General features: G+C 31.2%; 1 protein-coding gene across 2 annotated transcripts in view; it reads right to left on the bottom strand.

The window, feature by feature from the left end:
* LOC115891478 (tyrosine-protein kinase Btk29A) overlaps nt 1-15,885 on the bottom strand; it is a 106,600-nt gene that overhangs the window by 15,097 nt on the left and 75,618 nt on the right. For both annotated transcript variants that reach the window (XM_030911933.1, XM_030911934.1), the window contains 2 exons: nt 5,973-6,038; nt 3,326-3,454 (listed from right to left, as the gene is read on the bottom strand). In XM_030911933.1, the coding sequence (XP_030767793.1) occupies nt 3,326-3,454; nt 5,973-6,038 (195 nt within the window). The remainder of the gene's footprint in view (nt 1-3,325; nt 3,455-5,972; nt 6,039-15,885) is intronic.

The following is a 15,885-nucleotide window of genomic DNA, read 5'->3' as shown; positions in this document are numbered from 1 at the left end:
GCAGATATTTTTTTAATTTTAAATACGTAGAATTAACCATTAATATATGTTGAACACCCTGTAGCATCTGCCTTAAATATCTACATAGTATCTAATATTTTTTCTTCATCAACAAATTGAAATATTAGAAAACTAGTTTTAGGTTACACCATTATACAAGGATTATACATAAAAAAGTAATAATTTTACGCAGGATCTAAAATAAAATAGGATGTTACATTTAAAAAAAAACATTATGTTAAATCCGTCATACTTTTTACAAAGTTACAGAGGTAGGTAGGCATAGTTTCATATATTTTTTTAATTATCCATCTAGAAATAAAATATATATATATACCTAATATAATAATTTAGTATTTAACAAGGGGCCATGAAAATCAAAATAAATATAAATCCATATCCAAAAATAAAAAATGTAAATAACGCTTTGAGGTAAAAATTCGGTTCAAAGCAGATAAGATATTTTATTCTTTACCGAGAATTAAATTCGAAGAATTCCTAGTCCCTACTTCTTTGCCAAATTCAATAGTCTCCGCCCCTTTTTACGTTTTAATTTCTGCCACCAGTTGGCAGCATCGACTTATACAGGCACATTGACTAACTATTAATATATAAACAAGGGTATATGTGGGAAGACAATGTGTATTTTGAAATGTACAGGGTGTGTCAGAACTAAGATCCATACTAAAGTTATATTTTTTCTTATGGAACACCCGGTATTTTATTTCATTTTTGGATTCTAGGACATAAAATAAGGCATTTACTATAAGGGTTTAATATCTCTAAAAGCTTTGGGTTTTGAGATGTTTATAGATATTTAAATATGCATGCTATAATAAAAAAATTTGTTAACACCCTGTACATTCCTTTTCAGAATTAATTCTTGTACTGACTTTTAAGCAAGAGAATTAAACTAAAAAAATTTGATTGCTTCCTTAAATGTATACGGGGGTATCAGAAACATTCTAGAGATTCATTAGCCACCCACTACCATAATAAAACTTAACGAGTAGCACTGTATACCAAAAATATAAACAAAATAAAGCATGATAAATTATCACTGCATATTAGATTTTAGTTAGTTCGTTTTGGGAATAGTTTATATTTTATATCGCAGTATTATTTATTTATATTGCTCTAGTCACCAAATTATTTCTAACATTTATGTATAACCATATACGTATAAATAAAATATACTCAGTCTAATCTCTAAAAAGTGATGTCCAAACGGTGAAAGGGAAATATGGAATTCTACATAAGTCTTTTTCTCTCGGATATTCATTTAATTGCGCATGCCTCGCCTGAAGAAGTTTTCATTGATCGGTGCTTTTAAAAGGAAGTAGTTGACCGATATTTCACCTAACCGTCAATTTTATTTTATTTTTTTATTATTTAATAACTAACATTTTAGTAATTAATTGAATTATTTGTTTTATAGCTTATTTTACTTATTACATATTGGCAAAAACTAGGTCATTATGAAGATTATTCTAAGCTTATTATGGGTTATTTATTTATTTATTGATGTACATCTTAACGCCATAAGTGGTAATAACAAGTAAGAGGGTGCTATTAATGCACAAACTAACAATCACAGAATTTAATAAAAACTAACCTAGAAATAACTTTGAAAGTGGTGTAATGTGCTTATCAATCAAACTGACTTCTCTGTCTGTAGTCAATGGTAATAAAGGACCTTTATTGTCAAGTTCTCATTCAAAATAGTTTATCACGGAAGCTACAAGTTCTTTGCTTCAACTGTTTAAATGCTTAGGCATATTTTCAACACACAATTTCAAAAAATGCAATACTAAAACTCGAAAATGTAGTTCTTAAAAGAACTGTTTGTGCTTAAAAGAACAATTTTTTAAAAAAGACTATGAAAATAAGCAAAAAAGCGAGAATTACTCACAAAGATTCAACAACACGATATTATACAAAATAATGACTAACACTAGGATAATTGTCAAATAATAAACGACAACCTTGCTGAAAACGGCGCAATGTAACCAACATAGCGATAATAATGTGGGTTTTAATTTTTTATCAACCTTATTTCTTAATTTTTCTAATAACAGACTATCTTAATTTCTTAATTCTAATACTATTGTATTTAATTTCAAACTCCGCGGGCGGAACGCAACGTATTTAAGAGGTCTGTTCTCAGAAGAATCCCTGACTAGTCAGCACGTTTCTCATTGGTTAAGATGCGTAGAAACCTGATTGTTAGTCTGGTTTCTACACATGTCAACCAATAAGAAACGCGCTGACTAGTCAGGGATTCTTCTGAGAACAGACCTAAGATGTCCGGTCTAACTTCTTAGGAGGGGATCCGATACCGTTACGTGGGAGTTGGGCACAATAATTAAAAGAAGACGGGCGGCCGGCTTTACGGGTTTTGGCGCCAAAAAGGCGATATTCACAAATTAAGACGTAGTAAAGACGGGAGTGAATAGTTTAAGACGTGAGCTACTTCCTCCATAATCTAAGACGTGTTTTATCATTTTTAAGCAGTAAAGACGTACATGCCAAGCTGTGCAATTCTGTAGTAACGCTAGTAACAAGTGTGCCTAAGAATAAGTATTACAAAAACGTACAGTGGGATTCCGCTTTATGTTCATTTTCTAGTTAACGATTACAATCATTTAGTGTTTACATAGAACAAGTGATAACGACCATTCTTTTGTTACTGTTTCGCACTATCATTAAACTTTGCTAAATCTATAACGAACCTGTGTTGTTTCTTTTATGACTATTACCCCTAGACAACTGAGAAACACCATACAATAATATTCGGTTTAAACTAATTTTTAATCTAAATAAAATATCTGTTACAATCATTTGCTCTATAAAGTAAAATGAAGAGCTGCTCGGTATCCTAAATTATACAACAAATTTAAGCATATTTGCCAAAATTTCATTTAGTCAGGTTTATAGACTTTAGTGTCAATGTCGATATGATTGATGACGTGCATCGGAAAATGTTTTGCGATTACAATAGACTTATACAGCATGAATATGGAGCTTGGTTATATTTTCTTTCTCTTACAGCACGGAGATAGCACACGTGGTTAAATAGGAAACACTGGGTATATTTTATTTATACGTACATGTGTATAACGGGAATGGACATATTAAAATTAACCCGCCTTGCCACTCCTCAGCTTGACATTAAATAGGAAAGTAATTACAAATTCAAAACTCCATGCATTCATTCAAAAAGGAAATGCATTTTTTATAAAAACAGCTCCGAATATATATAAAAGAAAATCAAGTGTGAATGTGAACGACGCACTGATTGGACAATAGAAATGTATCAACTTACATTTTCGTATATAGGGATAGGGTATAGAGCCCTTTTGTTGAAGAATTTCGAACCACAAAGCAGCCTTCTTTATCTTCCTGCTTCAATAGAGATTCTGATCTTTGCCTTGACATGTCATTAACATACCATCTGAAAGAAAAATAAATTGGATTAGTAGAAATAAAATATATTAATTACTATTATACAGGGTAGTCCTAATTGTAATCGGGAAACTTTGACAACATAATCGCCTCGAAACATTCATGTCCTAAAATGCTTTGTTTCGGAGATGCAGGGTGTAGAAGTTTAATTTTTGTTTCGTTTTGTCCATGAAAATGCCACCTACAGGATATTTAACTGTTTTGGAACGTAATATTTCATTAGTACCTGCATTACACTACTGAGAGAAAAATATGCATTTCCGCCGTTTTTTACGCAAAAATGGTCTCTTGGTTATCTCTTGATAAAAATCTGACTGGAATAATACCGTATGATCGAATAAAAACGGCGTCCGCGATGGCTATGAAATGAAGATCGCTGTCATTTCATATGTAAATTTATATGGGAAATGTCATCGATCGTCATTTCCAAGCCAACTGGACGCCGTTTTTATTCGACCATACAGTACATTTGAAAATGATTTTGTTTGAAAGGTTCACTAGAAACAGTTTTAACATAAATTATTATTCTATAAAAATTTATCATCAAAAATAAAATGTTTCTAAATTTATCATTTCAGTCAAATAACTACACGTTTATTTTTTGTAAACGATGATATGTATTTGATTATTTCAAATTGCGAACGGGTGATTCTCGTAAAATATACAGGGTGTTCCATTTAAATTAAACAAGTTATTGCCGTTTGAAGCTAATATTATTTAAAATAAATTTTTAGACACTCTGTACAAGGTAGTATTATTTTTATTATTGCAACACAATAACTGATCAGTAAATAAACTTCAGTAAATATTTAGTATTAAAAACTTTGATACCCTTGGAGAAATGAAGCCTTAAAATTTTGACTGCAATTTCACAAAATTGAAAATATTTCAAAAACGGTAAGGTTTAAGTATAATAAACCTTAATCAAATTAACCTTTATTTTAATCGTAGAAACTAAAAATGTAATAATATACAGGGTGTTCCATTTAAAAAAATACAACTTTGATATTTTTTACTTATTTGGGACACTCTGTATCTTGTAAAATTATTTTTAAATTGTACATCTAATAGTCCTTCATCGAACCCAAAACTTACAATTTGTAAAAATCTCATCGTTTAGCTACAATACTCCGTGTCGTATGTGGTGAACAACCCTGTATAGGGTGAGTCTTAAACAAATGTAAATATTTTAAGGGCTGGTCGAACTCGATAAAAAAACATATTTTCTCTTTACTGTTTTTCAAATAAATCCAAAATAGAGTTATTTTACTTTGAAAATTTCCAAAAAAAGGATTTTTTGCTAAAATTTTAAAAACCACTGGATCTTTTTTGGATTTTCTTTCTTGTATATTTAATCTACTACCTATGTTGCCATATTATCAACAAATTATAAATTTTTAACTAAAAAAATATCCAAAAATGTCTTCAAAAGGTAACAAATTTTCAAATTTTTCGAGAAAAAATCTCATAATCGTGTTTCTGGGGTCGAAACATACTACCCCTAAAAATATATGAAGTTATTTAAGACTCGCCCTATATATTTATTCTCTCAGTAGTGCAATACAGGTACAGACGAGAAGTAAAAAATCATGTAGGTGGCGCCCCCTATAAGTAGGAGTCATAAGGCATCTTGTCACCAATTTCTTTTTGTTTTCATCAAAGGAAATAAATTTAAATTGGAATGCTCGGCTTCCCGTTAAAACTTATAATTGTTTTTGATTGTTTTGCCATAGAAATTGCTAAGAACTACAAACAAGGACAGAAAAAAATTCTAACTCTTGTCAAAAACAGAATCTTCAAAAATTATATATCTTCTAAAATTTAAACCGAGCTCTCTTTTTGGAAAAAATATTTTTTACGAATAATTTGGTACTATATACTTGACATTTCGAGTCAAATTTTCGTGACATTTATCGCCATGACACCTGGCACTTTGAGTGAAATTTAAAATGCTATTTTTTTAATTAATGTCAAACAAATTTAAATAAAATGTCAAAGTTGACATATGATATGTCATTCTATTCAGAATGACATATGCCATCATATAAGGTAAAAAAATACCAAGGGTGCTATTTATATATCCAGGGATTATATATTAGAAATGAAATTTCTAAACCCTGTAATCTCCGAAACGAAGACGCACCACCCGGTAACAGTTTTTTAATATTTAGTTTAGTAAAAAAACACGATCTTTTTAAGAACACCCTACAAATTGCTACAAATTCGTATATATTGAGTTCCGATGTCTGAGATTTTTGGCAGATATGTTCTGAGTGCCTCGATTGAAAGCAATTCAACTGATCATTTGATATTTTGATGGAAAATGTAAGTAAATTTATGTACATAAAACGGTAAAACAAATTCAAAGCTATTGAAAGGTAGGTAAATAAATTAAGGAGATGGCTGCAATAGATACGGTGAATAGGCACACCCCTATATGTAAATTTATTTGAGAAAAGCTTGTTTTTTGCTTTTTGCGTGATGTGTACATGTAATTGAATACTTACTCGTACTGTTGCAGACCCAATAATTCCTTCTCCTTGACATAGTTGCTTGGTATAAAGCCGATATTTCTGTAAAAAAAGAAAAAGTCTGTGGTTAGAAACAAATCGTTAGGATAATACTTTTTCCCACTCACTATGCAAGTTACAAAGTTAATAAAACTATTTAATTTGAAGAGTTGTATAACAAAATGTTAAATAACCTAAATAAGTAATGATAAACACTGGTATTATGGTGAAAAGGCTTATATTTTAACAAGTATAAGATAAGTCCACAGGGAAATATTAATATCTAAATATGTAAAACGTAAAATAATTACATATTTTCCGAGTGCATAGAACAACATTTATTCAAAATTACAAAACAATAGTAAATCAATATCCATACCATTTTATATTCAATTATAATACACATAATCCCTGTGCAAAACAAAGTTTTTTATGCACGAATTTTTTGTTCAATAATGCTTTAAAATCATGATTTTTTTAATAAAAATAAATATCCTAATAATATCACAGATTAGGTATCCTATAAGTATACAGATAAAAATCTTGTCCCTAATTCGTGGTACGAAAATTGTTTTTTTATGACGATGTGCAAACAAGTCAAATTTCCTGTGCGCAAAAATAAACTCGCGTAAAATAACAATAAACAGCGTAATAGAGAGATATCGCTAAACCGAATAGCGTGCATGAACGTTAATAAGGCCAGGTGTTATTTCATTTACGTGAGGTGGTATGTGGTATTAACTCTCTTCATTTATAGTTATCGGATCGGAAAGAATTCTGATCGCGTCGCGTCCGCTATTTAAACTTAACCTAACTTTAAATTTAAAACTTTGAAATTGTTTTGTTTACTAGGTATTTTAAAACTAAAGGGCTAAAGTGCTTATTTCCAGTGCTTTATTGTTCAACGTCTGCCAATGGGTTTAGGGCAACAAGCAACAAATTCTCTTAGAAGGTCTAAGTCGTCATCTGCTGTAAACCTAAGACTCTTTATAGGTTCTTTAGTATTGGAAGAGGTGGAATCCGTATTTTGGGCCATATTTATTTAATTAAAACTAATCCCAGCTACTTAAATATCAAATTACCTAATAAAACTAAAGCAATAATTCAAAACAATTCAAACATAACCTAAAATAAAAGATCTCGCCGGCCGGCTCCGGTTGTCAAATACCCGCACATGCCCATTTAAGCAATTTTTAAACGTTATCAGAGGTTATTTAGAAAGAGCGCTTGGTGTAATTGATCCGCAAATTACGTCAGGCGGTAACGTTATTAGCGGGTGTTGCGTTGACTCGCACATATCGTAACCATGATAAGGTACGCGTAAATACTGGATGACGCTATTCGGTTTTCCGATATCTCTCTAATAACTGTGCCGGTCAGGCGCTGTGCACAATTTTAGAGGCCATAAGTGGGCGTGCTATGTGCGCAAACTAGTCACCTAACTAGTGCCCGATTCCGAAAATTGGAACCACGAAAAACAATAAAGAAAAAACAAAGATTATAATCTGTGATAATATGGCAACAGAGGCAGTAGTAAATTTAGAGGAAGAAACAGTGTTTATTTCAAAATGTAATCCAAAGCTTATTGCTGCCAGGGCTAAGTTATTTTATTTTGAAAATAGAAAAAAAACACATTTTCCAGAAGTTATTTCCAAAATACAAAATTTTCTATTTTTTTCTCGAAAAAATCGTCCTAAGCGGGTTTTAGATGAATTTATTATTATTATTTTAGATTCAGATATTAAATATTTGCACTCATGTAAGATTCACCTTGTATAATTTAAAATAATAGATATATGTAGTTATTGTTTATTAGCGAGATTCACAAAATATAATTTGTTAACTCAAATACGTATCTGAAAAGTGTTCAAAGTTAAAAAACTTTAAAACCACTTAATTCTTTTTACAGGATGGCAACATGAGAAGTATAATAATCATTGCTGTCCAGTAAAAAGGTAATAAATCAAAAGACATCTTGTTTGTTGCCTTATCAGAAACGGGCGAGAAAGAAAAATAGGCTTCATCGTTCGAATGGTTTTCCATATCTAACGATGTCTGACACAGACACATCAGAAGCTTTGCATACATTAACATACCATTAGCCAGAACAATAGTACTCGTTATACCTTGCCTTAGAGTAATAAAGATGTAAGTGAACTGTTTGATTTATACGTGACGTTTATTTTTTAGGTTTAATAAAATAATATATAAATACATATTTAAAGTATAATTTTAAATATGCAGAAAATTTAGTATAAAAAGCCTCAAAATAGAGCTGCAATAAGTCATTTTTAAAAAGACTTAAATCTTAAGTCTCAAGTCATTTCTAAAATCAAAATTTGGCTTAAATCATTTTATTTTAAGTCAAGTCATTTTTGTATATAAAGACATATAAATAAATAAATATAAATAAATAATTTCAAACATTGAAAATAATATAAACAGTAATCGAGCAACAATTTGTACACTCGTTGAATTTGACACTTGATTGTCAGTTTAATAATATATTTTTGCACTTTTGTGCTTAGGCGTAATAGTGCTATACTTTTATGCCTAGGAGTTAAAATGACAAAAATTAGTACTTTTGAGACGTTTGAAAAAAAATCCTTTTGATCTGAAATCTGAAGCGAGCGACTTTTTTGCGGAATATATTGGTGACCGATGTGGAAAAATGACACGCGCCATAGAATTGTTGATGTTATCGGTATCGGGCAGAGTTATCTATACTAATATAGGTATAAAATCTTTAAGTGACTGACATACTGATTAATCACGATCCTGCTCAAACCACTCAACGTAAGAAGCTCAATTTTGGCATACAGGTTGATTCTAGGGTGTAGAGGTTCGATTAGAAGGGATTTTTCGAAATTCCAGTTCCAAGAGGGTGAAACCACCCCTCAAATATTACAATATTTTTTATTTAAAAAACGGTCAAGTTTCCGAAAAAAACGCTTAAACACGTATATTTTATTTTGTTTTTTACATATTTTAAGATTTTTTAAAAATGTATACAGGGTGTTTCGAAAAATCTGGTCATTGATTAATCGCAATCCTGCTTAAAGCGCTTGACGTAAAAAGCTGATTTTTGGAAAACAGATTGACTTTAGGGTGTAGAGGTTCGATAAGAAGGGATTTTTCGAAACTCGAATTCTAAGGGGATGAAACTATCCCTCAAATATTAAAATATTTTTTATTTAAAAACCGGTGAGTTTTTCGGAAAAACTCTTAAACACGTATATTTTATTTTGTTGTTTTACATATTTTAAGATTTTTTATAAATTTATACAAGGTGTTTCATAAAGTATGACCATTGAGTAATCACGATTCTGCTTAAATTGCTTGACGTTTAAAGCTGATTTTTGGCAAACGGATTGAATGTGGTGTGTAGAGGTTTGATATGGAGGGGTTTCTCGAATCTCAAATTCCAAGAGGCTGAAAACGACCCTCAAATATTACAATATTTGTTATTTAAAAAACAGTTAGTCTTTCAGGAAAACGCTTTGACAATCATAATTTATTTGGTTTTTTTACATATTTTGAAATTTTTTAAAAAATCATACAGGGTGTTCCAAAAAGTTGGGTAATTTCTTAACCACGATCCTGCTTAAACTGTTTGACGTAAAAAGCTTATTTTTGGCAAACGGATTTTTCGAAAGTCAAATTCCAACGAAATGGAACTACCCCTCAAATATTACCAAGTTATATAATATTATCGCCATATTGTTTTTTATCATGCTGACATACCTAAATGTGAGAAAATTTTATCCTGTTTGTATGGTAATGTAAATTCTTGCTTTGCTTTATCATCACCATTACAAATGATTAATTCAATGCGAACGAAGTCGCTGGTACACGCTAGTTAAGTTATAAAGATTTAGCCATTTAGGATAGGGCTTTAATTGGAAATAAGTCCTAGTTATTTGAAAATCCGATTTAAATATTGTTTTGAATTAATTAAAATAAAAAAATCGGATTTAAATATAAAAAAATCTGATTTAAATAAAAAAATCTGATTTTTTGATTTTTTAAATAATCATGATTTTGTCCAACCCTGCTTAAAATCAAATGACTTATGTCATTAAAATGATTTAAATAAAAAAGAAAGTTTTCTGTAAGCTTGCAGCTCTGATAGTAGTATTTTCTGTAAAGATCGTAAAAACTCTAGACATAGTTTTCAATAGCCAACCTAATTAGCATCGGCTTTGGAATGTTTTCTTCTGACACCTTGCAATTTAAGGCGTTTCAATCGCGATTACACGCCGGTATTGTTTCGATCACTTGCAATCTCATTTATATTTTCTTAAATGTTTTGTTTAATACCGGAAAAACTACTTCAACGAAATAATGTATAAATTCAGCGTGTTTTTTATCGAAAATTTTATCCAAAAAGATAAAAATCATAAAAAAACAAAAACTACTTCTATGAACAATTTGTTAAAATTTTTATTTCAAAAATTAAAAAATAATAGATATTGTAGATTTGAATGTTCCGTTTTATAACATTTTGTTGCAATATACAAAAATCGCGCATTCCAAAAATATCTGAATTTAATTGATTGATTAAACAAGCATTGTATTTTTTTTAAATGTTTTTAAATCGTTTCAATTATTGAGAAGGTATTTGTATTATTTTTTATCATTTTGTTCGTATTGAGTACTTGAAATAAATATACAGGATACAGTTTGTATAAAAATCAAATATTGTGAGCATAAGTAGTAGAATAGCTTACAGCTAAACTTCGCCCACAAATTGTAACTATCTTTTTTTTATAGTACAATAATGACGATTTATTATTATTATTATTATTATTATTATATGTAGGTTAAAGGAATGCGTGGCTAGATAGAAGACTAGCCTCTACTGGTCTCAACCACAAAACACCCCCTTTAGAACTTTTTCTTTAATGGCCATAAACTGTAGTAAAAGAAATCTAAGGTAAAAGACTAACAGTCCGAACAAAGACTAGAAGCGACACCCATCATAAAATGGTGCAAAAATTGCGAAAATTTAATCATCTAATTTGACACCAGGGGTCGCGCTTAACTTTTTTAATTTTAATTCAATTTTTATTGTTTTCAAACTATATTATTAGACTTTGTTGTATTTTGTGAATGTATAAATGTTCAAAAACAAGGGGGACACAATAGATCTTTAAGGTCGCGGTGATTCACCCCCTCTTACTCATCCTACATTCTACAATAGTAAAGTTATCTAATATTGTATATATCTTATTTTATCCTTGTAAACTATGTAGAAAAAATATAAAAAAACAAAATATTTCTCCTTTTTGTTAAATTTAAATTGAAGCTACTAGCTACTATTAAGAACATGTTAAATTTCCATTGTTATATTTAGAGCGTAAAAAAGAAGTGCGACAGGAAGAAAATAATAATTTAACAATTTCGTTAATCAAAACTATTCCTCTAATGATGTAATTAACACCAGTTAAAAAATGACAACTGTTAATTAAATTTCTCGGTAATTTAGTATGGGTTAAACGGCACATTTAACTGAGTAAAGCAAATAAAAATAATAATAAAGTCGCTAACGATCTGCTAATTTATTGTAAAACTACACACCTTTCTAAATTCACTGCGCGTTCTATTATTCTGGCTGCTAATTAAAACAAAAGTTTAAGAAATCGTGACGAACAAAATATTATTTATTAGGTAACAGACAACAGACAACAACAGTTGAAATATTCATACCTTTTCTTTTCTGCGAACTTACTGAAAGAATAGTTGACCTAGTCCAATGGGTAAATGAATATCCCATCAAAAAAATAAAATGTGCAAGTGTCCAGTCTCACAACGTAGTTCTTGAAATAAAATAAAAAACTATTGAAGTGAAACTTCTTACTAACAGCTATTAAATTAAAAGATTTGAAGGATGTGTTTGAAAAAGTGTAGTTTGAAAAAGTAATAAATAATTTGATTCACTTTCATCAGATTTGTATTAAAATGACCGTCTGTCCGTCTGAGAACTCCAATCGGGTACCCCTATCCACGTGCCGAGTTTGGTTCTAATCAACCCATAATTAAGAAAAATTCTGATGATTTCGGCCATTTAGAGGCATCGGTTCGAAACGTCGAGGGCGCCATTCTGTAGCCCGTCCCCAATTATGCCGAAATCGACCCACATGTTTTTCAATATCAAATCCTTAGTCCCACCCTGATGAAGATGTAAACGAACCGTCATATCCAACTTTGCAAGGTAAAACCGTGTGCGCCGTAGCTCACATATAGCCGTAAAATTTGATCGCGATCGGACCATCTACAGTGCGTCTGTCCGTTCTGTAGCTACGGGGTATCCGTGAGAGGGAAAACGATATTCTCTCGATGTTTTTCGTAAAAAATTAGAGGACGCGTCCCATCAATAAAAATTCGACAAATTTGCAAGCAGCCAATAAAATGAGTGGGCGGAGCGATTTGCGGTGTCGTACTCGTCAAATCGACGTATAAAATATATTGCTGTTTATTTAAATGTTTTTTGTCCGCATTCCTTTCATAGACACAGATCCAGCAGACGCACTTTACATCTACATTCCGAGTTTCAGCTCTTAACTCATATATGGCCCGAGTTACGGCGCGGCGCTACAAAGACCCATCCTAACTTCCTCATTGAGATATGCTAGAGGTGGCCCTCGGCCTGATCCACTGCGACCTTCTCAGATCTATTGTGGTCCTCTTCTGATCCTTAGATTACATTCGCCAGTCCTTTTCACAAAGTTTAGCAACTAGGAGACTGAACCCTCCATGTAGCTCCCTGGCAATGGTCTATCATGGCCTATTACCGAGAACAGCACATTTCCCAGGCTGTCGCACCAACATAAAATGTGTTAGAACCTACCTACACATAGCTTCGTCTGTCAGTCCTATCAGCTTTAGATGCCTATTCAGCTTACAATGTCCTCTTAATAGACCCACTACAACTTTGACTGTCCTTCTGTCCTTGCTTATGAATTTTGGCAAATGATCTACATTGAACTTTTTCGCTTGTCTCTGCCCTGGTGAGCTTCTCCACCATTCTAGAGATTTGTTGGCCACCCATCGTCCTTTGGCCTTTCTCGTGACCGCCTTTGCAACGCCGCAGAAGGGTTCTGGGCCTATGAATGGCATTGATGCTTGAACTTCATCATTGACTTACGACTTTTTCGATCGTATTACATTTTGTCTCGTGTGTCACGGCCTTGAATTTTTACTCCCAGCGCGCCTAAAAAAGTTCCACTTCAAAAAGATGTGAAATCTAATGTAAAAAACCAAGACAGTTATTTTAGTTAGTGTCCAAAGAATATACCTAGCTAGAAAAAGAATGGACTCTGCCATACTGAAAAAATGGTCCTACAGAAGTGGCGCCATCTATTGAGTAGGGCTTGTTTTAAATGGATCGAAGCGCGGGCTTTTTAAATGAGTGTATTTATTGAATTTTATACTCTAAAATATATACTTAAATTTGATTGTTAAATCTTATTTTTTACACAAATTCAACAATACTAATAACAATGTGTAATTGTGATGTGTAAAAAATAAGATTTAACAGTATAATTTATACAATTATTAAATAAAATTAAAGCCAACATGTGTAAATATTATTTATTATTTAAAGTTTTTATTTATAAGTCAAATATTTAAACATCGTTTATTATAATAAAAGAAGACCAACGCATAATACGCCCAAAGTTTTGTAAATGGAGTAAATATAAATAGGTACTTAAATGATGGCAAAAATAAAAGACTTACATTATATTTTTAGGGCCACAAACAAAAGGAATTGTCTAATAAAAACACATATAGCAAATTTTAGTTTGAAAAATGTTTTGATCAAAGTTAGTGTCTATGGAAGCTGTCACCTGTCAACGTTTATTGTGACCGTACAAATATTAGATACCTTTATTCCTGTATTAATTTTATTATGACTTGGCCATCGCACGACAATATATTCTAATAATTAAAATACCCTAGTCGTAGGTTCACTGTTTAGGATATAGGTACTTATTGTATATTGTATACGTATATATTTTTACTATTTGATTAAAAAATCAGGTGAAAATATTTAGAAAATGTTTATAGAAGATATTTAAATTACAATAGGAAATTTAGATTGCAAAATGTTTATTTAACCAATTAATACCTTAAAAATTCCATTCATCAGTCCGAACATCTTATTGAAAATCGATATTTTCGATAAAATAATTTTTAATTAATAGAATATTTAAAATTGCAAAGTGGTTTTAAAACCAAGTTGACTGTTCTTGGTTTTAAACCACCAAGGGCACAGAAAACCAAAAAAATATTGCACAAAAAAATTTGCCAAATGCTCTAATACTTTTTGTTTGAGAAACGTAAGATCAATTTCAGGTCATCGAATAGGTAGGTAATTTTATTTTACGACTATTAGACCGAATTTTTAGTAATTAAATGTTCATTTCGTCCCCACTGATCGACTATAGCGTGTGAGGTAATGAAAACTACTTATAACTTATCAAATCCAGTGTTTAACCATAGTAAATTTTTGTTATTTTTAATATAAAATTCAATTAAAGTGATTAAAAAGTACTCCCTCAATACAAAAAGAAATGCAACGAAGTTACAATTAAGGAATAAATAATAAATCAAATTCAAAACAAATTTCACTGGTTTGAAATGACGCGTAGAAAATTGTGACGTCACCTATCAGCATTTGACTGAATAGTTGACAGAGGGCGCGAGCCTTTGAAGAATAATATTATGGCGTGTCTAGTTCTCTGCTACCGTATTTACACCATATATCTTAAAATCTCGTTAGATTTTTCTATTTTTATTAAGATCGTTAAAAAATACGTTTTTATGTGGGATTATTCTTTATTACCCCAATATTAAATTTACTACTTGTATATTTTTTACTACTAGAAATTAAAACTTAAATTTTTATAATTAACAGGTTGCTGCCATTTTTATCGAAGCACTAAACACTACCAAAGTTGTTCGGATGTTCGAGGCGTTCGAGGTTAGATTTCAAACCGCTTCGACGCCGGCCACCAGCGTCTCTGGTGGCAAACCATGACACTTTTGATAGGTGACGTCAGAGATTGCAAAAGTGTAATTTGAAATTCTTAATATTGATTAATTTTTAAAAAAAATGGGATGAAATTGAAATAAAACAAAAAAATACGGGTGTCATAAAATTGTATGAAGATTAATTATTGCAATAAAAAAGCTATGTTTAAACTCCGGATTGTATTGTAAGTATAAATGCATTGGATTTATTTAAAAAAACAATTTGATTTAAGAAAGCTCCATACTCGAAGAGACTCTTCTTGGTAGAGGAGGTTCTTGGAGATCTTTTCATGATATTTTGACGACGTGTCGTGGGCATTATGAAATCCTACCTTCAGTGGCAAAAAAATCGTCCGATTTAAATGAAATTTGATATTTGAAATTGATATATATTGAAATTTGGTATGTCGATATAAGACCAAGGCCAACTTTACCGTGTACGACACGTGTCACTGTGACAGTTAGTTTTGACGTGAGAAACGTCAAAAGTTGATGTCTGATCGCGACCGAATTTGGTGGGTTGGCTATAATTTATATGAGTGACGTTGCACACGATCCCAACCTGCAAAGTTGGATACGACGCCGACGTTTTGTTTACATCTTCATCAGGCTGGGACTAAGGATTTGATATTGAAGAAAAATGTGAGTCGATTTCGGCATAATTGGGGACAAGCTACAGGATGACGCTCTCGACGTGTCGAACCGATGCCTCTAAATGGATGAAATCACCAGGATTAATTATGGGTCGATTGGAACCAAACTGAAATGTTGTGAAAGTGAATCAAATTATTAATTAATTTTTAATTTATTAGATTCTTTTCAACATTTCAAACTACACTTTTTCAAACATGTCCCTCAAATCCTTCAATTTAAT

The sequence above is a fragment of the Sitophilus oryzae genome, unplaced genomic scaffold, assembly GCF_002938485.1.
Source record: "Sitophilus oryzae breed Bouriz unplaced genomic scaffold, Soryzae_2.0 scaffold_1181_pilon_pilon, whole genome shotgun sequence".
Taxonomy (NCBI): domain Eukaryota; kingdom Metazoa; phylum Arthropoda; class Insecta; order Coleoptera; family Curculionidae; genus Sitophilus; species Sitophilus oryzae.
This window is presented reverse-complemented; position numbering and strand designations above follow the sequence as displayed.